Genomic DNA, 26,971 nt, shown 5'->3' on the forward strand with positions numbered 1-26,971 from the left:
TTCAACATCACATCCCTAGCATTGCATGTTGCATTTATTAAAACTCCGCGTGTTTTGTTATTCTTTTCGCTAACTTCCATAAAGTCGGCGAAGCAGCCAAGAAGTTAAATCACCGGAGAACGCTGCTGCCCATTTTCCAAGATAAGCCATCAACTTGTCCTTGTAAAATAACGCGTATAGCATCTCGAAATGGCAGCGAGCGTCGTATATTTCCTTTTGCTAATTTCCGCGGCACACAAATTGATCGACGCAGCAAAACTAAACCACCCGCGCGTGCTGCTGCCCATATTCCAAGATAAAGCCGTCAACTTCACCTTGGAGGTAGACGAAAAAAAATGCTACAAATGGTGAGCGGCGTCTGCACGGCTGGACCGGCATTTTAACCTCAAATTAGCAGCCTTGACCCGACCGGACCGGACCGGCATTTTAACCTCAAATTACTAATTTATAAAAAATATCTCGCAGGACATCTTCCCGCCAAGACCTTATATCCGTGATGCCTGTGTACCATGGCTTCAGCGAATGCGCCTACGAGGCGGTCGTCACAGTGCGGACTCGCGAGCGACGCCGCAACACGGCCATCGTGTTTGCGGAGGAAGTGCAGACTGGTGCCATGCTGCGCTGCGACGTGATAGTGGACAACATTACCAGTCTGAACGTGCGGACTGCCACACGCCAGCTCTACCTGGAGGAGGCGCCAGCGATCTTCGAACTGCACGCCTTCGACTCGCAGGGCAACGAGTTCTTCACCCTCGAGGGCATCGAGTTCAACTGGGACATCTCGGAGCCTGATAGCAAAAAGCCGCACGCGATGCGGTTCCTCACCTTCTCGCAAAGCCCGTACCATACGGTGCCCCCAGCACTCGAGAAATTCGAAGCCGTTGGCATCAAGGGCTACATGATCCTGCTGGAGGGCATCAATACGGGCACATCAAAGATAACCATCACAATGCCCTATGCCGACTACAGCAATGTCAAGCCCCTGGAAATATATATCAGTGTGCTGGCCAATATAATTATCGAGCCCTCCGAGGCGACGATCCTGAACAAGGACGCCATTAGCTTCCGGATTCTCCAGCTGAAGATGGACCGGCTGCACGACATTACGGACAGCGAGCAGTACTTTCTCGAGGTGGAGGATGCCGAGGTGGCCGGTTTGAGAGGCAGCACCGCAACCGGAAAAACACTGGGGCGCACCCAGATCCTACTGCGTGACCGAAACATGCCGGAGACGGATAAGAACACCAAGGGCCCTAGCGCTCTCTTGACCGTGGCAGAGCCCCATAAGCTGGGCATCAGCCTCCTGCCGTACAACAACTGGGTGACGGTGAAGGGCGAGAGGCACGAGGTGGTCTTCGACCTTTACGCTCCAGATGGCCAGAAGGTGACTCTGGGCAGTCAGTTTGGCATCCACTCCCTGCTGGATGAGTCTCTGTTTGGCGTCATCGAAAAAACGAGCAACGGCAGCTGCTTGTACGGTGAAGCTCTGGAAAAGGGCGTCAGCACGGTCTTCGGCGCATACAAGGAGGTAAGTAAATGACAATTGCCCCTCTAGTTCTCTTCTGACATTCAATCCATTGCAGCTAAGGGTGGAGGCAGAGCTGCAGATATTCGATGAGCTGCTGCTCAGACCCACTAAGGTGATCCTGCCCTACGACCCGAACAGCATAAAGCCGCTCAAGCTGCAGTTCTATGCGGCTGGCGGGGACTACAGCTATGTGTGGCTATCCGGCAATCCGCAAGTCCTCCAAATCGATGCCCAAGGTTTGGCCACCACCGAAATCCGGGACGTGCGTCTCTCCACTGGCACGCAGGAGCAGCACGATAACGGAAACGTGCTGTCTGCCCACACCACCGTCAAGGTGGCCCTGGCCAAGAACCAGAATGTCGCCCGCTTGGCTCAAATCTACTTCCTTTCGCCGCAACGGCTCGAGATCAAGCAATATAACTTCGAGACGGCCCTCAAGGACTACGTGTTGCTGCATGTGGCTGTCTACGCGTATGCGAACGACTCGTATGTGCCGTACACCAACTGCGATAACTTGCACTTCCAGCTGGACTTTAGCCATCCCATCCTTCAGCTGGAGAGCAACGGAGAAGCTGAAAAACTGGCTCCTGATGCGTGTCATGTGCTGAGACTGCGGGCCACGGCTGTGGGCAGCACCTCGCTGCGCGTCTCGTACGTCTTTCAGGACAAAGTGCTCCAGGATACGGTCGATCTGCATGTGTTCGAGGCGCTGAGCGTTCTGAATCCCGTGGAGAATGAGGTGATTCTGCCCATTGGCGCGTCGCGAAACGTAATCTTTGTGCATGGGCCGCGCCGCATCTTTACCCTGGAGGCGGAGCTCACCAAGGCCACAAACTTCAACGGCAAGGTCATGAAGGTGTCGGAGATTCAGTTTGACACCCAGGACCCCATCACCGCGTTCAATGTGCTGTGCCGCGAGCTGGGCGAGACGGAGTTCACGTACCGTGTGTACAACAGCCTGGCCACGTCCAAATTTGTCCCCTACAAGTCGGAGGTGACCACCAAGGTGCACTGTGTGAAGCCGCGCTTCCTGAAGCTGTACGCCAGACAGGAGCTTCGCCAGTCGTGTCCCCTGGAGCACCGCTCCTCGCTGCTGTACCTCAAGAGTCAGGAGAACAAGTTTGAGATCGAGATCGAAGTGCAGGACGCCAAGAATCGCAGGCTCATGAACGTCAGCTCGCTGTGGCTGGACTGGGAGTTTGCCGCTGGCGACGAGCGATACCATGTGGACAACATTCCCCACCGCCAGCTGTCCGAAGTGGAGCACTTCCATGGCGTCAGTGTCCCTTCCACCGAACTCCTCGTCCTCACGCTGAGCGAAGTGTCGCCCAATTTCCGCATCAAGGGCACGGTGGTCCACTACAACGACAAGATGCTGGCCCAGCAGGACATTTACGCGGAACGACCTGCCTTTGGGGTCAAGAATGTAAGTGGAAAGAGACGCACTTGGACCTAGGCCCATCAGCTAACTGACTTCTCTTTCGCAGCTGAAAACGGGCGGCATTACTACGCCATTGATTGAGAACGAGATCCGGTTCCACACGGTGAACAGTACGCTGCTGCCGAAGGATCACATCAACATCTACCTGGCCCCCTCGTACAGCGAACGGATCCCCATTGCCCAGGGCAGCGGCTTCTTCCACATGGAGCTGTCCGATTCCGGTATCGTGAATGTGGTGCACGACGAGAAGGCCGGCTTACTACTGCTGACGCCGCTTCGTCTGGGCCATACGCGTCTCGAGCTGACTGACCGCTGTCTGCTGAACGAGCCCAGCCACCTGTCCATCTCCGTGGTGGGCATCGGCTCCATCAGCGTGGTCAGCATGGATCGGGTGGAGCGCACGAATTCCATCGAAGCGATTGTGAAACTCATCGACACCAACGACAATGTGCTGCAAGTGGATCCCCATAAGCTGGCTGTCTACGACCTCTCCGAGGTGGTCTTCGATCCGACCATATTGGGCGTGCGTGTGGACGAGCAGCAACATCTGGGGCCTGGCCAGATACGGTACAGCATCACCGGCAACAATATTGGGGAGACCAAGATAGTCTTCCAGGCCGGCAAGGGGTCGCACCTGGTGTCCAGCGAGCCGATCCTTGTCCAAGTATTTGCCCCGATCCGCCTGTACCCGCGCGACTCCACACTCGTGGTGGGCAGCAGCATCCAGATCTACTATCAGGGCGGTCCCCTGCCCAACACCAACGTGATCTACACTGTGGAGAAGGAACAAGTCGCGAGTAAGTACCCACTGTGGGTTCCTTTAGGGATACGAATGCCCCTAATCTCGTTTCGTTTTTTTCGCACAGCCATGAGCTCCGCCATTGTCACAGCCCAACGCCTGGGAGTCAGCAAAATCACCGGAAGCTGCCTGCTCAAGAACCCCGTCACTGGCAAGGACGAAGTCGTCTCCCAGGACACCATCGAGGTGCGTGTGTCTGCCCTGAAGGGTGTGCAGATCCGCACACCGCTTGTCCGCATCCGCAGTGGCGCCGTCATGCCGGCCACCCTGTGGGGCCAGCCGGACTTCTCGCCCATGGTGCTGGGAACGCTGAAGGACATGCGGATCACCTGGACAGTCAGTCAGCCGGATGTTGTGGAGATATTCAATGTGTTTACCGCAGCGGGTGGGTTGTGTTTCCTAATCGAGATACTTTTACATTTACAATTTACCGTGCCCCGATACGGCATTGCGGCCCAAAGATCTCAGCCCAATGCCCACCCAGTGCACGAAGAACGAACTTTAAATGTTCTCCGATGAGCCTGCACGGTTGAGTTCCAGTGCAGGAACAGATACGGAACATACATTTGTGTGTAACCTCTGTGTTGGACTCAAATACTAACATTTAAATTTTGGTTTCCTTGACAGGAATCGAGTACCAGAGCGGCGACCTAATCTCTGTTCGTGTGCGCGCCTTGAATCCCGGCAAGGTCACAATCACAGCGTCTGTGAGTTTGGCAGATGGTACAAAGCTGCCCGCCTCCAGCGTGGAGTTAATTGGTAAGTGCCCATTCGGCCGAGCCGGGCCGGGCCGGGCCGGGCCTCACTTCTCTTACTCTCGTGACCGCAAATTGAAAATGTTATCACAGTTTTCAAAACACTGGAGCTCCTCGGACCCAAGCCCATTAAAATGGACTCGATTCTGGCGGCGCCACGCAGCACGCTTCAGTTGAAGTCCAATATGGGCGATGCCGTCTATAAGCTGGATGAGCAGAGCAGCGGCATTGTTAGCGTGACGCCAGATGGCATTGTGCACACGAAGGACACCCTCGGCCGGGATCTGATAATTGTAAGTATGTATGTGTGTGTGTGTGTGTTTTGCTGCTTATGTGGCGCTCATGTGTGTGTGTGTGCGTGCGTGTGTGTTTTGGTGTGATTTTGGAGTAACAAAAGCCAAAATCGGCTTATTTTGAAATTCCCTAAATTGCATTTCCTTTGTTGCGTTCAGGCCAAAACCGTTGACCAAAATCTGCCCATCGGCATTGAGGTGAAGAATGTGCAGTACATCCTGGTCTCCCTGGTGCCCCACATGAAGTTCAAGAAGCTCGAACACAAAATCCCCCGCGGCATGAATTTCCTGTTCAAAGTGTCGCTGCACGACAATCTGGGCAACGAGTTCTCGCACAACATCGAGGACGCCAATGGGCTGCGCTACGAACTGGCCACCAAGGATGTGGTCGATGTCCAGATCGACAATAATCTAACAATTGCGGTGAGTGTCCATTTCAGTGTCGTGGTCATTTTTCAGAACTTACTTAGAATCGGGCAACGGTTGTGTTCCCTTTCTGCAAGTTTTATGCCAAAACAAAGCACAGAAAACTTTACGCTGTGCCCGTCCTTCTGGCAGGAGAGATCAAGCGTCACCGAGTAGGCAGAGGCAAAGGCAGAGCCCGAGCCATAGCCAGAGACCGAGAAAGACTTTACTTTTGTGGTTTATATGTAAATTTCAACTTGAAGATTTTCGGGGCAACTTATTTCAATTTCTATTTGTGTGTGTCACCACGCCACACCACGCTCTGGCAGCAAAAAAACCTCTGCATTTTAATGCACTGGATAAAAGCGGAGCTCGAGTCAGTGACAGAGCGAGAGACACAGTCAGGGGCACGCTGCCTTGCCACCTGAGGCATGTGCAAGAGTATGAGGTGTGGGCTGCGCTAAAAATCTCCAAATCCGGCCGCATGGCACGTCGCCACGTAAAAATGCAGCACATGATGCTGCCCGACGCTGGTTGGGCTAAGGCAGGCGGATTTTTTGAGGCTCTTAAAAGTTGCGAGTGACCACAGACAGAGAGACCACAAGAGAAACAGCAGAAGCAGCAGAAGCACAAAATGAAAGCCCTGGCACTCTCGAGGCATATTCTCTGTACGGGCACATTTCTATTCCTAGCCGCCTTCGCATTAAATCCAAATGGCAGTCTTGAGTGCTGCACAATATTAATTTTGAATAACAGACTCGACTCGACTCCACAGCTTAATCTGCAACGGGAGACAAACAACATGATTTCCATCAGTTTAAAGGACTCGACGGGCGTTAAGCATGCTGAGGACTATATCAAGCTGTCCGTGGTTGAGTCGAAGAACATCTACCCCACCAAGGTGAGTTGGCTGTGCAGTTAATTTGCATCTGAATTGTGCAGCAGACACAACAGCAGACAACAGGACACCTGTCTTGTAATGCTAAACGTTTACCATAATTCAATCCGATTTCTTGTCTCTCCCAACTGCATGCAAAAACCCACAACTATTCGACTGCTGCAACCGCATGCACATCACATGCACCACCGCGACGACAACCTTCGCCTTTGTCCAACCTTCAACCAAACCATCCAATCCACAGACGATTTTCTCTGTGGGCGACATCATTTGCTTCGATTCACCGCTAACGCTGTCATCGATTTGGAGCAGCTCCAATGAGCAGATTGTGACGATTAATAAGCACACAGGTGAGTAGTTTGTCCTCCCCTCCCCTTTTCCCCATAGTTTGTACTCTCGTCTTCTCTGATTTTGATGATGATTACGATTACGCTTACGATTATGATTATGATTATGAGGATAACTATCTTTGATGGTCTGTTGAGTGTTAATTTGATGGCCGTATAATTCGGGATTTAGAATCGAGTTTTCATTGTCGCAAATTTATGCATGCCCTCACTGCCCGCCCGACTGTGGATTGTCGAGGAGCCGTGTTTGCACATTGCTGCATGCGCACAAATCCTGTAAATTGGCCTATATTTCACGTTCGATTTATTGATAACCCAATTAGGCTTATTTTCGGTCTGGTTTAGGAACAACAAAGCCCCCAAACACCAACAGCAGCCAGAGCTGCCCAAACCCGGCCATTCTCATTCTCTGGCAATAATTTGCATTAATTACTTGGCAATCGCGTTTCACTTTCCATAGATTGCCCATGGAATACGAGGAATGTTCAATTTCGTTCGTGGGGGTAATGGAGAAACGAAATTATGTCGGAGAATTGCTGGGCCTAGGCTAGTGGAGGTTATTGGATTGATTGAAACGTAATATAAATCTGCGAAAACGCGAATAACGTTCGCGAATAGTGGAAATCTTTGACGGATATTTGTGCAAGCTTATTTAAGGGATTATAATGTTGAAGGTTCCTCAATGGAAGTAATCTCAAACTTTACTCAAAGCAATACACCTACGGCCACAAAACCACGTTTGGTGTCCCCATGGACAGATTTTTTAATACGAGTACAGTGGCAACCAAAAAAAAAAAAAAACTCCCCTGGGCAAAATTTCCTTTGAGTTTAGAGTGAGATTCCTTTTTCTGTTTTGTTCCTTTGCTTAGTGGGGATATCCTCATCATACAGTTGTCCTTAGGCCAGTAGTTGTGGCAGTGGTAGTGCCAGTGCCACTGGAGTTTCCTCTCAAACGCTCACAATTCGAGTTGAGCCATTGCCGGCATACGGGTAAACCCCTTGACAAAATTCCCGACGCAAGCCAGCTAAGCGTAATACATTATTCATGGAAGAGAACATCTACCCACGCAACAAACAAATGGAGAAACGCAAAGGAAAATACAATTTTTCACACTTTTCACGTAGCAAGAAATAAAAAGAAAAGGTGGCAAAAGGCTGGGGAATAGGCAAACAGCCAAACAGCCAAACAAACAAACAAACAAAATGGAGACATTTAACAGGCAGCAAGCAAACCAACAGACAACAAAAAAATTGTAAGCAAGGCCAAGGATGTGATTTTGGTGTGGCTTGTGTAGCTCTTTTCAATACTATTATTTTTAACTGGAAGTTGCACTCAAGCATAAAGATAAAGTATCTATTGCCAGCCAAGAAGAAGAACTTACCAGGTGAATAACTCTGAAAGTTTCTGCCAATAAAGAGTCGTCCTTGATGCATCTTCCCGTTCCCGCAGACCGAAGCACAGGCGGTAGTAGCCTGTTTAATACTTTAATATGTACAATATATTGTACGTTTGTTTCTACTTCTCATACAAAAACTCACATAAAACGGATTTCTGAATGAAACGAGCCTGAAAAAAAGTTTAAATAATATGATGAGTTCCTCTTGCTTTCCGCTGAAAGCAGGCGAAAGCAAGACGCGACAGATGCCGTGATTTATAATCAGTATTACAATCGGATTCCGAACAGTTGCCAGAAGTCTACGCCAAGTCTATTCGGCGGAGTCGTATTCCACAATGAGCTTTGAAAAATGGAATCATTACCATTTCATCATCTGTGGATTTCCACTGAGGCTACGCTCCGAAATCATTAACGTGTTGATGGGGGGGCGAAACCCAAACTTTGCTTCGGGACGAAATAAAAAGTTTGCTCAAGTTGAAATCGGATCAAGTTCCTCGCATTTAGGCATTGTTTGTTCAGTTACTTGAAGCTACCCGGCCACTCGTATCTGGGCAAGGATGTATTGTGCTCGTATTGTATTCTACTATGTATGTGTTGTATGCCACTGGCAGGACAGAAGGCGAAGGATGGTTGGGTGAACTTATTGCACTTGTGCCATCTTCCACCCAATGATGCCCCCCGAAAAGGAAGCACATTATGTTGTACAGTTTTCTCTGGCTGTTTTGACACTTTAAAGTTTAAACTAAAGATTTATATGGATTATATCAATATATTTAGCACAAATGATATCGATTAAGATAATTAAAAATGCAATCTCTTCAATCTAGTAGCAGTATTTGGGTATTTCCTGAAAACTACTGGCGGGTATGTGGAATTTCCCACTTGTTTTCTTTGCATTATACAACAGACTGGAGCCCTAATGGAGTTCCGTGCAAACAGAGATGGAAAGTGGAATGGATGTGCATTTGTTTTACTCATTACACGATTAGAAACGGAAGTTCTTTTCTCAGTTCTTCTCATGGCCTGCTTCTGCGTGTCCCTTTAATTTCTCTCCCCTCGTTTTATGTTACTTATTGGCAATCGATTGTTTATTTCCTTTTCAATTTTCAATTGACCATTTCGCCTTTGTGCAGGGAAACGACACGAGATCCCCAAGCAATTTATACAGCCAATCTACGTCTGCAGATTAGTTTTAGTTTAAGTTGTTGTCGTTGCTGTTGAATGGGGAACAAAAGTGGAAAATCAAAGCCAGCCAGCCAGCCAGCCGTCTTGTGTGTCATAGGTTGGTGAGGCAGGAGGCAGGAGGCGAGGTACTGAGTGGGTAATTCCCCAAACAATTAGCCATCTGTTTTCTGGCCGTTGTTTAAAGTTGACTTGGCACAAACAATGAATAATAATCAGGCAGCAGCCATCACACACATATGCATAAGTATGCATATATACATAAATACATATACGTACATTATGCGTCCCTGGCCCAAAGCGATGTATCATGGGCAAATGTGTTATTCCGGTGAACAATAAATTAAATTGGCTCCTTTTGTTCTTGCATATTCAGTTTCAAATTGACTGACACCTGCTACTGCCTCTTTCTAGCTCTAAACCTAAAGCTCTAAAGCTCTAAACTGCATTAATAGAAGCAGGCATTAATTTTCGTCACATTACGTTTCGTTTAGGCACTGCCCGCGTGCTGAACCATCGCCACAAGTTGGGCGAGAAGATTGTTATCACCAGCGGCGATGAGGCCAACCGAGGGGGCTTCATCAAGTACGATCTGGAAGTGCGCGAATCGGATGCGGTAAGCGAATGGCTGCTGCAAATATGCAACTCCACTCACCTCCACTTTTGCCTTGCAGATTGTGTTTGCCAAATCGCTGGACATATTCAGCGGCTCCGTGTACCGGGGACAGTTGGTGCTGCGCAACCACATGCAGTCGGAGAAACACAGCAACCTGGTAAGCAGAGGGTTTGCCCGCCCGTTAGTGTAACTCCTGCTAAAGCTCTCTCATTCCCAGATCGCTCACAACTTAACAGAGTGTGCCGCTCAGCTGGACAATGTACCTATGGATGTCTTCACGTGTCGCCTGGTGGCCAAGGATACGCTCGGCCGCCAGCTACTGAAACTCTACAATGCACAGCCCACGTTTGATCCCAGCAGCGGGCAGTACAGCTGCCAGTTGGAGCTGCTCTCCAGCTTCAGCGAGCTGCTGGCCATCGTCAAGACCAATGATGTCTATTTGGATCTGCAGGTGAGTGCTCGTTGCTATAGTCTTCGCCAAGACATCAATATACTCAAACTATTGCTATACCCTTGGTTCTGCACAGGCGGCGATGACCAGCACCAGCGGCGTTTTGGATACCATGACACTGAAATTGGTGCCGGGCATTAAAGCGATGCCCGAATCGGTCCAGGTGACCGATTTGAAGCCACAGGAGCTGCACATTAGTGGGCTGGACAAGGCACTGAAGAAGCTGCAGGTGAGTGGGATGAAAGGGGGAGCAATGCATGCTTCGAGGCTGTATAGAGACGACGCACTTTGCTCTTACTTGCGAGACAATCATAAGTACAAGTGGGAGGGGCCAGAAGGAGTCCTACTCGCACTCGCACTTGCACTTGCAGTCTGTGCGGTAATAAAATACAGGAAATTGCTTTACAATGTACTCCACTGATGTTTCCAGCCACTGCCATCGCCAGTGGCTCTGGCGGCTTCTTCAAAGTACAATATTATGTACGACAAGCGCTGAGAGTGCTCTTCGAATTCAACGGAGCGAAGGGACGGACCAGCCGAATACTGTTCCATGAATTTAAAAGTTTCTGCTCATGAACTGTCTGTCCTTGCCGGCCAGGCAACCAGGCAACCATCCATTGTTGCCACTGTTGTTGGGCCGCAAGAAATGCCGCAAGTTGTAGTTGGAGCAGCCGCAGCGGCAGGAGACAAGGCATCACTGGTACCACAAGAAGGAGCGGCGGCAGCAATGCAATGTCAATGCAAGCCAGCCGCAGGCAGCAGGCAGCCAGGCCACATAAAGCCACCCTTCACTACCCATTGGAAGACAGAGCAAAGCAGAGCTAGCTGAGTCGTCTCGCCCTTGTCTGAAAAATGCAAAATGACAGCATTTTGCTTGACTTCCGTTTCCGGCTAGCTTGAGGCTTTATTTGCCCTGGCATTCAGTAAAATATTAGCTGCATTTGCAGCAACTCTAATTACAGTAAAGTGGCCATTTGAGATATTCAAGATAATTTGCATTTTCGGACAATCCCGAGCGACAGCAACATTAATGCTGCTGACTCTGGGAGTTTTGTGGCTTGAATTTAGCCTAGTGATCTGGCTGAGGGATGCGGAGCGCTGCATGCTGCATGCTGGATGCTGGTGGTGATTGGCACTTGAATGCTCAGTTCGCCACTCAAAGAGCATCAACTGCAACTTGAATGTTTGTTCTGGAGTGGCCACTGGAAGTGGATGGGCGCTTAGCAGCTGTCATCGAGATGCAATTGCCATTGTCCATTCGGACAGTGGGGTGCACTGCATTGTTTGAGCTGTCTGTGTTTTGTCCCTCTGTTTGTCTCTGGTGCAATTGAGCGTTTTATTGGTGCAGTACTCATCTGAGAATCGGGGGCATGCAACTCGTCCACTAAATCCTACTGTTCCATACTCTTCCCCGATGGCGCTGATCGCTGATAAACACGGCTTTAAATGGTTTGCTCTTGATTATTATTAATTAATTATTTTAAAGTTGATGCACCGGACAGGCAGCGTCATCAACTTCGGCACACACACAGGAGACAGACCGCAGAAGACAAATTATGTGGCTGTCAATTTCAGTGCTCTCGGCACATTTTATTAAAATTTACATTCTCAAACAGACGACTGTGACCGCACTCCTCCCACACGCGCGCACTCAGATTCGCCGATGGGTTTAATAAAAAATACATTGGTCTGCATAATTTTAAATTAATTATTCAATATTCCCTTTCGTGTATTATCGATGGACTAATAAGGAGATTTTTCAACGCGTTTCGCTGTTGCTGTTGTCGGTATGACGACACTTCCGTTTATTAACAATGTCGATATTTTTTGTCAAGTACTTATTATTATGCATTAATATAATATAAATATGTATCATGCATGTGTGGGACTTGTTCCGATGTCAGCAGTTGTTCTCGATTCACATCCGTTGCCGTAATAACTTATTTCTCCTTTATTTATATTTTATTCCTTTTTCTACCTATCCATTGTTGGGGGTCTCAAGGGCATATTGGAATGAAAATTGTGCTGAATGAGTAGCATACATGCGCGTGCATAAAAAAGACTATTTTTTGTTGGGTTTCATCCCCTTTCTTCGGCGAGTTTGTCATATGCAAGCATTCAGTTCTTGATCCCTAATATGAAATAGCCAGAGCTCTGCCATCTCACACGCTCTAGAAAGCGTACAATTTAAACGGTTGCCTTCTCTTTTGTTTCCCTCTTAATAATGCCTAAAGTCCAATTAAAACCATATAATATTTACCAATTGACAATTACTTTAAAAAATAATATAAATTACAATAGTAATCGCATGATTTATGGATTTTTTTTCAAGTGCAGGGAAACCTACTGTCGAGCACAATGACTGCCACCACTACCCCCACTGACTATGCTGTAAATTGAATAATTAATTTCAGATATTATTAATTTAAATGTAGCATGTAGTAATGCACAAACAGATGCGTTTGTGTTTGTGTGCGTGTGTGGGGCAATAGATTAAAGTTCATTTGGTATATTTTCCCTCTCTTGATTTGCTGCTACAAAATGATTCGAAAAGCTCAGATACTTGTTGATCAGCCTACAACTTCAATTCTTATTCTTGTGCAAATGAAATTTGATTTAAATATTTATTCAAGGCTCGAATTGTTGTGCTGCTTGCTGCAGCCTTTCATTGTGAGAGTGCAGAGTGTTGGGCAAATATTAACAATTTCCAAAAATGTTTGCCTGTTCTGCCGTCTGTAGCTTAGCAGGCCGTAAAGCAAGAATTTTGAGATGGTCCGCCAGTGTCCAGTGTCCAGTCCTCCAGGCTGCCATTCCCCCTGTGCGACTGGCCCCCGGCCATAGAGGGGCAGTGCCTGAAACCGAATCTGTGTTCAACATGCAATTTATATTTCAAGTTTCAACAAAATGCACCCAGAAGTGTGTTCTTTGTGCGTGACATTTCTTTTAGATTTTATTTTTAATTAAATGATTTTGCGACACATTCAGATATCAAAGTGCATTTCAACACAATGCAATCCCCTCTCCCAGAGTTTTCCATTCCAGTTCCCCCTGGTCTTCCTCTTTGCGTTGAATGCTAATGAGAGCTTATTGAATTTCCTTGGCAGCGTTTAGCATGAAAAATGGGGAATAGAACCATGTTGAATAGGAAACCATAATAAATATACATACATACATACATGCATACATATATGTACACATGTACAGTTTGTCCCGCGTGCATAGTCGCATATTTAATCGATAATCTAAATGAATGAAATAAATGTATTTAATTTAATCCACGGACAGGTCAAACCATCGAACAGCAAATACTTTTCAGTGGATTTCATTGAGCACGGCCATGGCATCAGCAAATATCGTTTGCGATTCGTCGAGGACTTCCCGATGGATGAACACTTTTACGCATTGATCGATTCCCCGGAAACGCAGCAGATCCTTGAGGTACGACATAACATATATGACTTCGGCGCTGTTAAATCAGAATCTATCAATATACATAGCAAAACAATAGACTGGGCAAGGGCGAACGCAAAGCATAGAAGCATGGACTTCAAAGTGTTGTGCCAAAGATACCAGACAACAGGATAACGATTTAGTAATATTTCACCAAGAGAAGAAAAATGCTTGCACTACGTGTACGTACGTATGTATGTATGGTCCTGGTCCTTGGGTATCCTTTGGGCATATTGTTTTCGCGAACGGATGTAACGGCAGAGCCTGTCCCTCTTTCTACATTTCCTCAAGATCTATGGCCGTTTGAGTGTCAGGATGTCAGACCCTAGAAGAGGAGGGCCGTCATAGCTGCCGGGCAAATAAATCTGTAGTATCAACAGCTCAAAAGCCAAGGTCGGGGGTTCTACTCAGCGAGTATCCTCTAGTCGGGAAATGGACTATAAGATTGCTACCATTTTGTTGTGTGTTTGTTTGTGCTGCGTGTTTTTCAATTTGGTAAATTTTCTTGCACTCTCTCTTGCAACTTGCAACAGTCGTGGCTGCAGTGGCAGCAGGGAAAAGCACAAATGTAAATACTACGCTGCCATTCCATTGCCATGGCCATTTCTCATTCGCTACCTGATGCCATTAGATAGTGCAAACACGCTGATAGCCAGCCGCGTATCAATTTGTTGTTGCGGAAACTTGTTCTACCCCCATTTGGTGGCGCCTCGAAGTGAATTACAAATGGTCTTGCTGGCAAAGCAAACGGAATCGAATAAATAAGTTTCGTTTATGCACCCCAAGCATGGTCATTGCAACTGACCGAACAAAAGACAGCAGCAACAGCAGAACCAACAGCAACAACAGCAACAGTAGCAGCAACAACAACACCAACGGAATGACATCTGTCTTGCTCAACCTTTGGCAGAAATTACATAAATTTCTGCTCTTCCCGACCCATAAACGGTATCTGCAACCGTTTGGCCTATAAACAAAGGCAGAATCGTTAGCTTTGGTGGCTGTGTCCTGGCCATTGTGGCACCCAACACTGGGGGACGTTGCACTGCCAATAAATTTTGGCCCATAAGTCGATAGAACGCTTGTTGGGTCATTCGGAGAGCAGCGAAAGTATCCTGCAGATGTTTCTGCGCGCATCGCCTGAAGCTAACTTCTGGTACAGCATTTAAAGATGATTAGTAGTGGCCAATAGGATAGCAGTAGTGTGGTCAAGGATTGACATTATATCTGCTTATAATTCCGTTTGCTTATTTGTCATTACAGGTGCCCATTGTGGGCACAATGCTGGCCCAGAAGTGCTCGGACCGTCCGTATGGCGGACCCCTGGCCCATCGTCTGTTAGAGAATATTGGCTTCCTCGTCACCACGACTGTGATAGTAATCATCTCGATATGGCGTAAGTATATACACACATACATACATAATTCATTCTATTGACCGAATAAATTATGCACAAAACTAAATGCGGCCCGTAGTGGCTTTGTTAGAGCCGAAGCATCATAAATCATAGGAAAGGACTGAGTTTGGAGTTTCAAGTTGCTTTTGCTGTTGCTCTTCCTCTTAGAGCTGCTGCTGCTGTTGCGGTTGTTTGCAGTTAATCGCAAATTCCATGAATTTTTAATAAGCCCCTGGCTGGAAGAAACGGAACTGGAAGAAGATCTGGAACTGGCGCTTGAGCTGCGGGCCACAGAGAGAACGTGGCATCCTTGAGCGCTATCCTCTGACGCAGACCTTTTCAGTGGCGACGTAACCTGTGTCCTGCGTTTGGGACATCGCTTGGTTAAACCTTGGCCATTTTCCTGCATTTTTACACGCGCAGCAGCAGCAGCAGCAGACAGCACGGCAATCGAGTTGAGTCTGGGGTCCGAAAGTTGTGGCAAAGTTTCCCCTTTTAGGACTCGCTCTTTTGCCATTTTTCAATGTACTTCTGGCTTGTTTGCCCCAGCCCCGTAGGGCGTTCAGTGGGCGGGGTTCTGATAGTTTTGTGTTATCGTTTCGAAAACACTTTACACCCAATAAAAAAGTGAACAACACAACACAACAAAAAGCCCAAATAAAAAGAGTCATGGCTAACCAGCATGGCTTGGCTTGGCGCTTACCTTGTTCGCTTGCCAAAACTCCCAAAACTGATAAGAAGTTTCGGTTCTGTTTGGCTTGGGATAGTCCTCCCGCCCACATCCTGAGCGGGTGCGTAAACAACCTCAGCAAAGTAGGAGGAGAAGCAGCAGCAGCAACAGCAACAGCAGACTACATCCTTGATTAATTGCATCTCCCATGCATGTGGGGGTCCATAGAATGACGCTGCGCGTATATATCGCCAAAACTTTTATTTCTATTTTTTGCGGCAGTATTCTTTCTTTTGCTCACTCACCATCTCCCACCATTTCTCTCCCTCTCTTCGTCTCCATTGCAGTGTACATGTCTTGCTTCCAATCGCACGGCGTCACGCAAGTCAACTCTGAGGGTAAGTTTAATTAATAATTTTGAGTGCGCACAGCCCCCGGCCCATCAGCAGCAACAGCAGCAGGAGGAGGAGAACGAGTATCTGGCAGAGAAGTAGCTCCAACCGGAGATGAAGGCAGGCAGGCAGGCAGGCAGCAGCAGCAGCCACGCACAACTTTGGCTACACTTCTCTATTAGTTTCAAGTTTTTAGTCATTTCGTGCATGAATACCAAAAAGTTTCGGGCAGCGCCCGCGATGGCAACCCGAGCGATAAAAGGCGCCGTCTTTGCACTATCATCATCAGCAGCGTTGGCAGCATTTACAGAATTTCTTATTTATGACTTGAACTTTGATTTTCAAGCAATTTTTTGTGGTTGCGCCCATCGTGATGGAACTGCAGAGTGACCCACAGAAAGGGGATGGATGCCTGCTGATGCATCCGCTCAAAGCGTGCTAATCATCACTGGCAGCTCATTCAAATGCAAAGCACTCAAAGGCGGCCCTCGATGCTAGTCGGAGTCGGAGAGTGCACTCTGTCCAGAAATCTAGAAATCTAATCTAGATATAATATACTAGAGTTCAAAGGTTTTCCTCTGGAAAGCTTTGCGCTCGGAGGTCTCTTGCTTTTTGTCAGCTTTCTCCGCAACGGAGCCTGCATTGCGCACTCTCGAATTACCTTAATTACAAAATTAGTCTAATTACTCAGGATTTCTCCCAGCCCCCCTCCTCTAATGAGGGGCTGGCGAGGTCAGCAAGTCGACCCACTGGCTGCCCTGCACGTAATTTTCACAATAATTTTAATAGCTAAATTATTTGTTGTTCCGCCCAGTGCTGGCAAAAAATGCTCGATAACCTCTCCTGCTACACCCAAGTGACTACCAGGCTACAAGGACTAATTACATGCTTGGATGTTGCCTCGGCACGAGTGCGGGTGTCGATGTTGCTCCCGAGGAGAAATTCCGCTTTCTATGTTTTGAGCCACATTTTTTTCTATCTTCTTGCAGTTTTCCAGACGGAGAAATCGAGAACTAGTCCCGCCGCTAGTCCGATATATGCGAGTCGAGATAATTCATTTGACGGTAAGTTGTGGATTATAAATAGAATGATTGATGGATACACAAGCTGTGACATGTGCTTGCTCTCTTTTCAGACTCGTCAATTCGTCGGAACTATTCTAGTAGCCGTCGGAGGAACATTATGGACAACTCAAAGGACTCGTATATTTACGGCAATCCGCGACTCAACTCCCCAAATAGATCCGGCAATTCTCCTCGCTTCAACTAGCTTGAAGTTAAAACAGAGGAAAGATATTGGCTTTGAAGTTTGGGAGGAACTATCTGCGATCTATCTGCGACTTCTCCCTTTATTTATGTTATATTATTATGCCATGTATATAAGCCTGCCTAGTTCAGTCCATGTTTTTGCTAAGGGGTACAAGCGGGAATTAAGGCTCCTCTCAAACTTCAAGTGCTATGCTATATATTAGGGAAAATACTTGAAGTTTGGCAGGAACCTCATGTGGCACTTGTTTGCGATTCCCCTTGCGTCTGTACCATAAGTACTATGTAGGTAATGTCTAGTCTGTAAATATGATAAGTGGAAGCGTAACACAGCCAAAGTACAATGTATATTTTCTCCAAAAACCATTTATCAGTTCGCTAAGAAGCATTTATGCTTTCCTAAAATCCTAAACTAAGAGATTGAATAAAATATTAAGAGTGAAGTGTGCTTGTGTTTAAAGCAGGAATCAACATTCAACGGGTTGCCTTTCGGGTAACAGCGATAGCCCACCGCTGGGCTCTTCAGGACCAACGGCTGTCGGGCACGTGCAAAGGCACTTCAATTACTCTGACGCTTTCCCACTTTCTCTTGCTCTCACCATCGCTGTGTGTCTCTAAAGTGCCATCGGAGTACTCGAGAAGAAATTTTTAAGCATTTTTTTTCTGCCGTGTTTTACCGCTCCTACGCTGAAAAGCGTGCTCCGATTTTTGTTATATGCATTTCTAATTAGAAAGGCATCAAGTGAAGTATGCCATTAATTTTACATTTGCGCATTTCAAGTGCGCCACGCCCACCCGCTGGCCACTTGAGAAATGGGCAAAGTACTTGACTGCAATTCCGAGTCTCTCTCTCGCGCTCTTCACTCTTGTTTTTCTTTTTGTGGCCCTATTAATTAGTTGCAAAGCTTCTCTGGAACAGTCAATGGGGTCAGCAATCGAATGAATCGAACTCTTTTGTGTGTGGGTGTGCTTGTGATGGAGGGACCAGCACCATTACCAGTACCAGTTCCAGTCGTTTGATTTACAGCTTAAGCTGGACGGCGGGGTTCTTTTGGGTTTTCCTGTCGCATATTTCCATCATTTTAACACAATTTGCTTGGCAGTGGAATGGAAATTTAGTTTCCACTCCCATAAATTATAAATAACTTAATCGTGTCCGAGCGTATTGAACCGTAAGGCCCGGCTGAGGCCTGTGACCCGGCATCGAATCTCACTTTCGGGATCTTGAGACGATTCCAGAGAGTTCGTCCCGGCGGCTGAGTCCTCTACGTTGATTAAGATGCTTCAACTTGACTTCACTCATGTGTTAACATTATGGCATAAGTAGTTATGCGATATTTTCAGCTTCCTCTCAGTGTGCTTGATTTGCTCATTTCCGGTTCACTGAAATCCAACTGGGGAGTATGTGTGTGTACATGCACACATTGATATGTATATTTCCATGTGTGTGGGTGGGTGTGTGTGTGTGTGTGTGTGTGTATTGGCAAGCGATATTCTAATCGGATTTTGTATGCTTGCCCGATGTATGAATTATGGCCAGACTCGCATGCGACAAATGTTGTGCATTTCTGTGCGCTGGGCCACTAAGCAAATGAATTATTAAAACAACAATTAGCAGCCAAGGTAATTATTGTATGTATATACTCGTATGTACAGTGAACGAGTATGTATTTGTACATGCATAAATAAATATCGAGTGTACAAACAAGCTCAAATGTTATTCCAAATTACTTGTACGAGCATAAATCAGGCCTTGATTATGATACATATACTCATATGTATAACAGTTGCTGAATTCATGACCCTAATCGGCTGCAGCAGTAAATTAACATTGAATTTCGTTACTTTATTGAGTACACGCCCTGCAAATCGCAGTACGACTTCCTCGCAATTTGATTAATCTGCCGTGTTGCCCTGTGAGGAACAGTAATCATTTCTCACGCTGCCTTTGATGTTGTTGCTTGCTGCTTTCTAATTAAAACGAAAGCAGCAGATAGGGTATCAATTAGACAGCCCAATAGGAGACTAAACATGCGCAGACTTTTCAGCTGCTGATGCTGCAAGCTCTAATTAATTACGTGTGCTGCCGAGTCCCCCATATGACTGACTTGCCCTTGCCACCACGCGTGTGTAAATGCGGGTTGTTTTCATTCCATTTCATATTTTGTCGAGTTGCTCTTCATACTTACTTGCACGTTACTCAAATTTTAACCACACCCAGCCTCAGAGAAATTTCAATTATTTTCTCCTTCAACATTTTACAGAGCTTGTGCCTTCCGACAGGAGGTGCAACATTGAACAATTAAATATGAAATTTTGTTTAGAAACAGAGCTTTAATGAGAGCACTTTATTCAATTTATGGCAGAATGGGGAATTCAGTGGAGAAAATTTGGAAATGCATTCCATGACACAATTTTCAACTGTGCCACAGGAATTTAACAATCGATTGCTGTTCATTTGGTTTGATACTGAAGTACAAATTGGCCTGGAAAGCTTTTAAGAATTGTCAAGGAGACGGTACATATTTTCCAATCTACTTCCAAAGCTCTTTCAGAGCATAATTTGTAATTTTAGATTGTTTTTAACATATCTTGTTCTGCCCGCGCTGTGGCGGAGCAATAAACTTGGGGCGACACAGGCCAGCCATTATAATGACCGAAACAGAAAATAAATGAATACAATTGCTTTATCTGGAGGCCATAAAAATACAATTCACAAAGGTGCGCTATACATAAAATAAAACTTAATACGCGAGTGGGTGAAATCACAAAATGCCTTCGATAATGTGGCACTGAGACTTTGGTGGTTCATAAACTTGTGGCTATAACTTAACTACGCCAAACGCTTAATATTCTATTAAAAACTAGCCAGTCAGACGTTCGATTTGGATGGTAGCATGCTTCATGTGGTACTCGGGACCGCAGACAAGCTGCGTGGCCAGCAGCAGGATATCCTCGCTGTTGCTCCTTGCCTCTGCAAAGGATGTGTGGCAAGTGGATTGAGATGGGATTTTCCCAACAGCGTTTTGGGGGCGGGCTTACCTGTGACCAGATGCACCATGAGTACTCGATGCTCGGCGGTGTGCTGCCACACATTCAGATGATGCACCGATCTGTGAAGGGCGGATAAGCACAGAGTAAATGATGAGCTGCTATCGCTTATCACAGGACACTCACCTCACACCCTCGAGGCTGGCTAGCTGCCGCTGCAGAGTGCGCAGAGAGAGGTTCTGCGGCACGGCGTCGAGCAGGATGGCGACCGACTCCCGGAAAAGCGGCACCGTCGTCAGAATCACAATCACCGAGAAGAGTAGCGTGCACAGTGGATCCGCATACTTGGCGCCGGGCTGTTCGGGTCGGCAAATTGAATTAGCAGAGAGAGAGAGAGAGCAGTCAAGGCGTGTAAATTAATTGACTTGTCGTCTAGACAGGGGGGGCAAGAACTCACGAAGAATTTGATTAGGACGGCGGCCAGAAAGACGCCAATGCTCTGCACCAGATCGCCAATCACATGAATCATGGCCGCACGCAGGTTCAGATTCTCCTCCATGTCCAAGGGCTGCGGAGGGCTCATCTGTTTGCTGTTGGTATGCGAATCGAATCGAATCGAATTAGAGTTAATGCAGTTTCAATAACAGCAGCTGTCAACTGAATTAAATTCGAATCGCTTGCAATAAAACAAACAATTGGCAGCAAGCCGCAGTCCGCAGAAGGTTTATACCCCATCAACCACGGCTGTTATTGCTAACTCGAATTCAAACACCGCTGGCCAATTGCTGTTTGCTGTTGCATTTGCAGACTCTGAATGGCATTTGAATCAATATTTACCCTTCATGCTTAGGCCGTCCCCCTGTCACGATGCGCTCGAATGGCTTCGAGCCGTTTGATATAGCCACATTATGGCCATTTGCAATTGTTGCTCTCGTCTCCTCGTTGGCAGTTGTCGTCATCAAAGAGCTTTCGCTGCCTGCGGCTATAAGCGAATAGGAGCCCGAATTGCAGTTGGAGTCGGAGTTGCTGTGACTGTGGATGTGGCTATGCCCGTGACCATGACTGTGGCCGTGTCCATGTCCATGTCCATGTCCATGACCGCCTATGCCCAACCAGTTGCCATGCAAAACGAACATCATCCTGGAAATAATACAATAAAGTCGCTCTTTAGATGAGTTGCAAAGGATTATGAGAGAACGCAGTGTACGGTTCTTAGCCATTGACTAATTGATTAAAATGAACTGTTAACTGTTAAATGTTTACTGTTAATATAAAGAACTCACACAATATTGATGGCAATGCCAATCCCTGATATGAACATCATCACATTCACATCCAGCTCAAAGTCCTGGGAATATATACGTTGAATGGCAACCACAACGAGTATGCCAGTGAGCAGCCAGATACCCAGTATGGAGGCCAGGGCACCGATAACCTCTGCAAATCGAGCATACAGAATCATCATGAAAATGGTGTTGAGAGCTGGCCAGGTCCGGCCACAGTTGGGGGGGTTGGGGGTTGGGGGTTGCCGTTGCTCAGTGCGATGGCAGACAGATGGATTTGCTTGACATAAATGCAATTATTGTGGGTCATACTTCAGGCCGTCAACCAGCTTAGGCGAGGGGGACCCAATTGCAGCCGAGGCTTTCTGAGGGATTAAATGGGTGGGTCTGGGGGGGTCTACGTGTGAATGCACCTGTGTCTGTGCGGCAGCAACAATCCGACAGCAAGTTGTCCACTCATTAGCATAGTGTCGACCCTAATTGGGTACTTACCATAGCGTTTGTATCCAAAGGACATGCGCTCGTCCGGCGGTCGGGTGCCCAACCAAATTGCAACCAGACCGATGACGAAACTAATACAATCAGTTGCCAAATGGGCGGCATCGGTCATAATGGCCAGGCTTCCGGCCACGTACCCGCCAAGGAATTCAATGATCTGCGGTCATTGCCATCAAGTGTGGTTATCGTTGAGCATCGTAGTTGTTGTTGTTGGTGTTGTTGGTGTTGTCGGGGAGGGGGGAATGAAATTTATCATAATTAAATCAACAATGGGCACTCCCCACTGGCACACAAGCCAAAGGATATATTTGTATGTGCGTAACCGTGTCGCTGTCGCTGTCCGTGTCCTCGTCCGTGTCCGTGTCCGCGTCCGCGTCCGAGCACTCACCATGAATATGCAGCAGAGGGAAATTGCGAGCAGAATTTTAAATTTGGCCTCCTGTGCCGATTTGCTCTTTAGGTTCGCCCCAAATCCCGGCTGGGAGCTGCGGCATTCCCTGTCCGCCCCCATCTCCATCTCAAATTCCATTCGCGCTGCAGTGTCATGCTCGTGCTCCGAGTGCTGCAAGTGACCGCACAAATTGCTTATAAATATGAACGTGTGTGTGTGAGGGGGACACTGCCGTGGGTACAGGTGCGGTCAACAATTTAGGGGTGCAAGATACCCCATCTATACACATACATATGTATGTACCATGTATTTGGACAATGCACCACACTCATTAAGATTTTTTTTCTATAATCCTACCGCTATCCTTGGAGTACATATTTGCAATTTGGGAGCCAGTCTAGACTCAAAATATATTCTATATTTTCTCCAAGTTTTCTTTTGATTACCTTTGAAATAAAACAGATTTTAGTAGCTCGATTTCTATCAATCTTTTTTTTGAAATCTAAAATTCTTTTGAAATAATATTTTAACCTTACGAAGGAAATGGATTAAAACTTGTAAGAAATGCATTAACCTACTATGTACTATCATGTTGATCCGAATAGTACGCGTGGTTGAGTATCTATGTACATCTGTGCTTTTGTATCTATGCATATAAATGGGGCGTGGAGCACTTTCGTTGCATACCACAGAGGGCGGCTAACTGCTCTTTCGGATACTGCTTTAATTATTAACAATTAAGTTTTGCTCACCAGATTGCTGGCACTTACTTCGCTGCCGCTTAGCAGCGGAACTTCCCACGTCTGCTCGTCCAGATCCCGGATAGCTTTACTTCCTATTCCTGCCACTCGATGGCTGCTTTCGAGGCTATTGTTGTTGTTGAGTTGGTGCGGTGCTGGTGCTGGTGATGTTGGTATTTTGGACTATCATTGGTCAGATGAGAGGCTCCTCTGGCAGGCTGTCTGCTGTCATGGAGCTCCTGCTCCTGCTCTGCACCCGACTGCGTCTGATTACCATCAAAGTAAAGCGTAAAACTCTCATCGTAATCATCTTCATGTGCCGTGGGGGCCTGGGCGCTGTCGAGCTTTTGATATTTTGACATGACCTCGGTCTTTGGTCTTTACTTTTGGTTTTGCGGTGTTCTTTGTTAATTTTTGTGTGTGTGTGTGTGTGTGTTTGTGTTTGGTGTGCTGTGTGTGTGCCTGTATCTATATCAGCCTTTGTTTAGTTTACACAATGTGAGCATCACATTTATCATAATTAGTGAGCGCACTGTGCCCCGGCATCTGTCAAATGAAATCAATCTAATTCAGACATTACTCGTATATTCGTGCAACTCCCAGCTCACGTTCTCTCAGTAAGTACATACATTCTGTGGAAATGTTTAAATGTTTAAATATATGAAATATATGAAATATATGTCTTGAAGCTTTTCTGCCTACTTAGTTCCAATTTCATTTGCCTTTTGGGTTCTCTATTCTAGGTAATTAGCCTCAAGGAGGACTACGGGTACGCAATGGCTTGCTGGGAACGATTAAGTCGAGGCATGAAATTTAATTAACATTAAATTAAAAGAGGATAAATATTAGCACTAAATTAAGCTACTTTTTCAGTATGTATTCTTTATGAATATCCATGATATGTGTTGCTCGATACTCGGGGATTGTTATACATTGTCTGTAATCTAGTTCACTTGTTCGAAGCTTCATGAAGTTGAACATAATATCTGGGTCCTATGGTGCTATCGTGTATATGAGTCGATTCGTTGACAGTTTCTTTTCAACCTTTGTTTGAATGCTTATCAGCGATAATTGGTTGTTTGAATGTGTGTACGAGTGGTGGTTATGTTTCTGGGCCTCTTGTTGCTGCTGCTTAAATTTTTTATCGTTTGGCTTTTTTTTATGTATGGTATGTATGTATGTGGTCGCTCACATTTGTTGCTCCACTGCCCTGGGGCACTTAAGTTGCGATAAGCCCCACGTTTCCCCCCATAGGGGCTGTCAATGCGGCAGCAGCTAAATTACTTGAAGACTTTGATTAACTTGTCGGGTCCCGTTGGTGGCAGATACACTGACACACACACCCACATATAGTTCAACATGCTTCAACTCACTCCGCTTGCTACCCCCCCTACTTCCAGTTGTCTCACAGACTGTTTTCTCGGAGAGGGTAGAAGTTTATTGAGGAGCAGGCACTTGAAGCATACATACATACATACATGTATGTATGTATGTATGGTATGCACATATATATTTGTCTGGCGTCTCTCGATAAACCAACACGATAAGATAAGCCTTGTTAGATCTGAATCAGCGGCGAAAGGGGTATCTGGGGGATCTTGACAGCTGAGAGTAGAAAAAGCTCGAGCGGAATTCTCTTGGAAATTAATAAAGACTCACGACAATTAAGGAACTCTATAAGTCTACTAGCTGGAGTTTTTCTGCGACTTATGTAGTTGGGTAAGGGCATGCTTAGAAGGCTCTCTCGTGGCTCTTTTTCCATGTAGGTATATATGTACATACATATGCATTTGAACGATGCGTTGGTACACAGTATCTGCACACAGGAATACTACATACTCATACTCGTATTCTGACTAATTCCCATTGAGTATTGATAAAAAATACGTGCGTCTGGAGTGTCAGCGTACTTCACATGCTCTCCCATGCCACCCGACCTTGCGGGCCTTGAACAGCAGATTTCGAAATGAATTTATTGTTGACAGTTGCTCTTTGATTTGTTCTTGTTTTCATTCCTATTTCGGTTTCATTTAATTTCCATTTATAACAGTTTATTTATGGGGCAGGCAGCGCATGGCAGAACTGAGAGACGAACGTGCTCGTGGTGGCTTCTCAGGCTCCTGGCATATTTTCCATTGTTATTTTTAGTATCAGAGAAATGGGAAACCGAAACCTATATCGGGGCTGGGGGAAAGTGACAAGCAAATCGAATTTGCATTAACTTTTCCCACACTGCCCCTGCTATGTGATCTCTGCTGGCGGTAATTGCATGAAAAAATTGCAAAATACTAAAAGAAAAACAAACACAGACAAACCCAGCGACTAAGAGCAGAGAGAACGTGCCATTGACCTTCTCAACAGGTTTGACTCTCCCAGTGCGTAATGAGCGTGATTAGCGCTCTCTTTGCCTCTGCTGCTGCAGATGCGATGCTGCTTGCACTCTGTTTTTGGTTCTACCCTGGCAGAAGGTACAATACAAATATGTGTGCCACACAGAGAAGAAACTAGTTTAATAAACAACCAATTTTATTTAAATAAAACCATGGGAAAATCAGTTAATTGTGAGTATATTGTTGCATCTGTGGACAAAGCCGTCAAAAAACTTCACATATAATCCAAATGGAACAGTGGAAACGAAAGGGCATGCAAAGCTTCGGCACCCAAAGCAAGTTTTTGTTTCTTGTTGTTGGTGTTGTTGCTGTCTGCCAGCACGTGAAGCCGGCTGCTGAGTCAGAAAGATTGGAGTAAAACGGAGAGAGCGCAACAGCAATCAAGGGCAAGGGAGTGAACGAACCCAAAAGCCTAAAAAAGCGTATATACTATTTGAGATATTCCCATTCTTGCTGATTAGAATTCACTGCATTTTTCGTTTCGTTTGCTAATTCGCAGCCCTCGAATGTTTTTTTTTTGATTTCTTATGTAAACACCGAGATATGACGAATAATATTTACAGTTGGGTAGGCTTTGTTTTGTGGTTTTTTTTTTCAACTTTAAAGTTGTTTGTCGGCTGCGATCAGCACTTGTCACCGGCTGACAACTGAGAACTATGGAAATTTACACTCTGCACATTGCAATTCACATTGATAGCGGTTTTTAGATAACATTTTCTATTGCGTTTCCTTCGAGACCCGTCAAACTTTTTTGAATTTATTAATTTACGATCGCAAGTCGCAGCATTTTTTTTTTTTGCCGCCAGAAAACGAAGCGCGCACGTTGTCAGCGACGCGTGAAGTTCAAATAATCAGCGACTACGGACAACGTCGACGCAGCCGACTACAGTTAGCCCAGACAGAGAGAGAGAGGGAGAGGCAGCCAAAGATAAAGAGCGTTAGCGACTAAATAGAGAGCGTTGGGGGCTTTTTGATTGCCTCCAAAATGACTCGCGCTGAGAGGTGGCGCATCTAATGTTCTGCGCCAAGATATATTTATTCAGGGTGAAGGCATTTAAGTCGCATATTCAGTTGGCTCTCTCCAGCTTTTTGTGTCACTCTGAGAGCATAATATATTAGATAAATAGAGAAAATATACCATATATCGTTTACACGAAACAAAGGCGGCTATTTTGTATCATTCTTTTGAGGAATTTACGTAAAAGATGTCTCATTTGGAGTGCGATCAAGTACAGATATTCGTAAGTATTAATGTAATGCAAATTGTATGAATAAAAAAACAATAGAGTGATTATTTAATATTGCCCAGTGCATAAAAGCAGCATTTAATATAATTATTCTCGGTGATTCTAGAGAGAGAGTATTCTAGTTCTAGTTTTAATATATTCTAGTG

The 26,971-nt window shown here is 46.1% G+C and overlaps 2 protein-coding genes and 1 non-coding gene across 3 annotated transcripts; 2 read left to right on the top strand and 1 right to left on the bottom strand.

The window, feature by feature from the left end:
• The first annotated feature begins 11 nt into the window (after nt 1-11).
• Nucleotides 12-17,728, top strand: LOC111078365 (nuclear pore membrane glycoprotein 210). Its single transcript, XM_022373009.2, has 19 exons — nt 12-347; nt 466-1,528; nt 1,584-2,954; nt 3,016-3,766; nt 3,836-4,153; nt 4,396-4,527; nt 4,617-4,816; nt 4,976-5,239; nt 5,997-6,122; nt 6,364-6,469; nt 9,540-9,661; nt 9,720-9,818; nt 9,879-10,112; nt 10,189-10,341; nt 13,398-13,550; nt 14,826-14,958; nt 15,976-16,026; nt 17,010-17,084; nt 17,156-17,728. Exons 1-19 carry the CDS (start codon nt 190-192, stop codon nt 17,287-17,289), a joined length of 5,643 nt encoding a protein of 1,880 aa, XP_022228701.2. The 5' UTR covers nt 12-189; the 3' UTR covers nt 17,290-17,728.
• Nucleotides 4,197-4,336, top strand: LOC121404177. The gene has a single exon (XR_005967786.1).
• A 1,871-nt stretch (nt 17,729-19,599) lies between the features above and the next one.
• Nucleotides 19,600-26,417, bottom strand: LOC111078363 (zinc transporter 2). The gene is given in 11 exon segments (XM_041593326.1): nt 19,600-20,259; nt 20,328-20,398; nt 20,463-20,632; nt 20,734-20,866; nt 21,114-21,416; nt 21,560-21,713; nt 22,052-22,214; nt 22,446-22,619; nt 23,201-23,355; nt 23,358-23,820; nt 26,140-26,417. Coding segments are annotated over 10 exon segments (1,626 nt in total). The 5' UTR covers nt 23,551-23,820; nt 26,140-26,417; the 3' UTR covers nt 19,600-20,149.
• Between the last annotated feature and the right edge of the window lie 554 nt (nt 26,418-26,971).

Source organism: Drosophila obscura, unplaced genomic scaffold (assembly GCF_018151105.1).
Source record: "Drosophila obscura isolate BZ-5 IFL unplaced genomic scaffold, ASM1815110v1 contig_186, whole genome shotgun sequence".
NCBI classification, from domain to species: domain Eukaryota; kingdom Metazoa; phylum Arthropoda; class Insecta; order Diptera; family Drosophilidae; genus Drosophila; species Drosophila obscura.

Coding starts and splice junctions, on each gene's coding strand:
- LOC111078365 (XM_022373009.2), top strand. CDS start 190: ATGGCAGCGAGCGTCGTATATTTCCTTTTGCTAATTTCCGCGGCACAC. Junction 6,470..9,539: donor GACGATTAATAAGCACACAG/GTGAGTAGTTTG, acceptor CGTTTCGTTTAG/GCACTGCCCGCGTGCTGAAC. Junction 9,819..9,878: donor CGGAGAAACACAGCAACCTG/GTAAGCAGAGGG, acceptor TCTCATTCCCAG/ATCGCTCACAACTTAACAGA.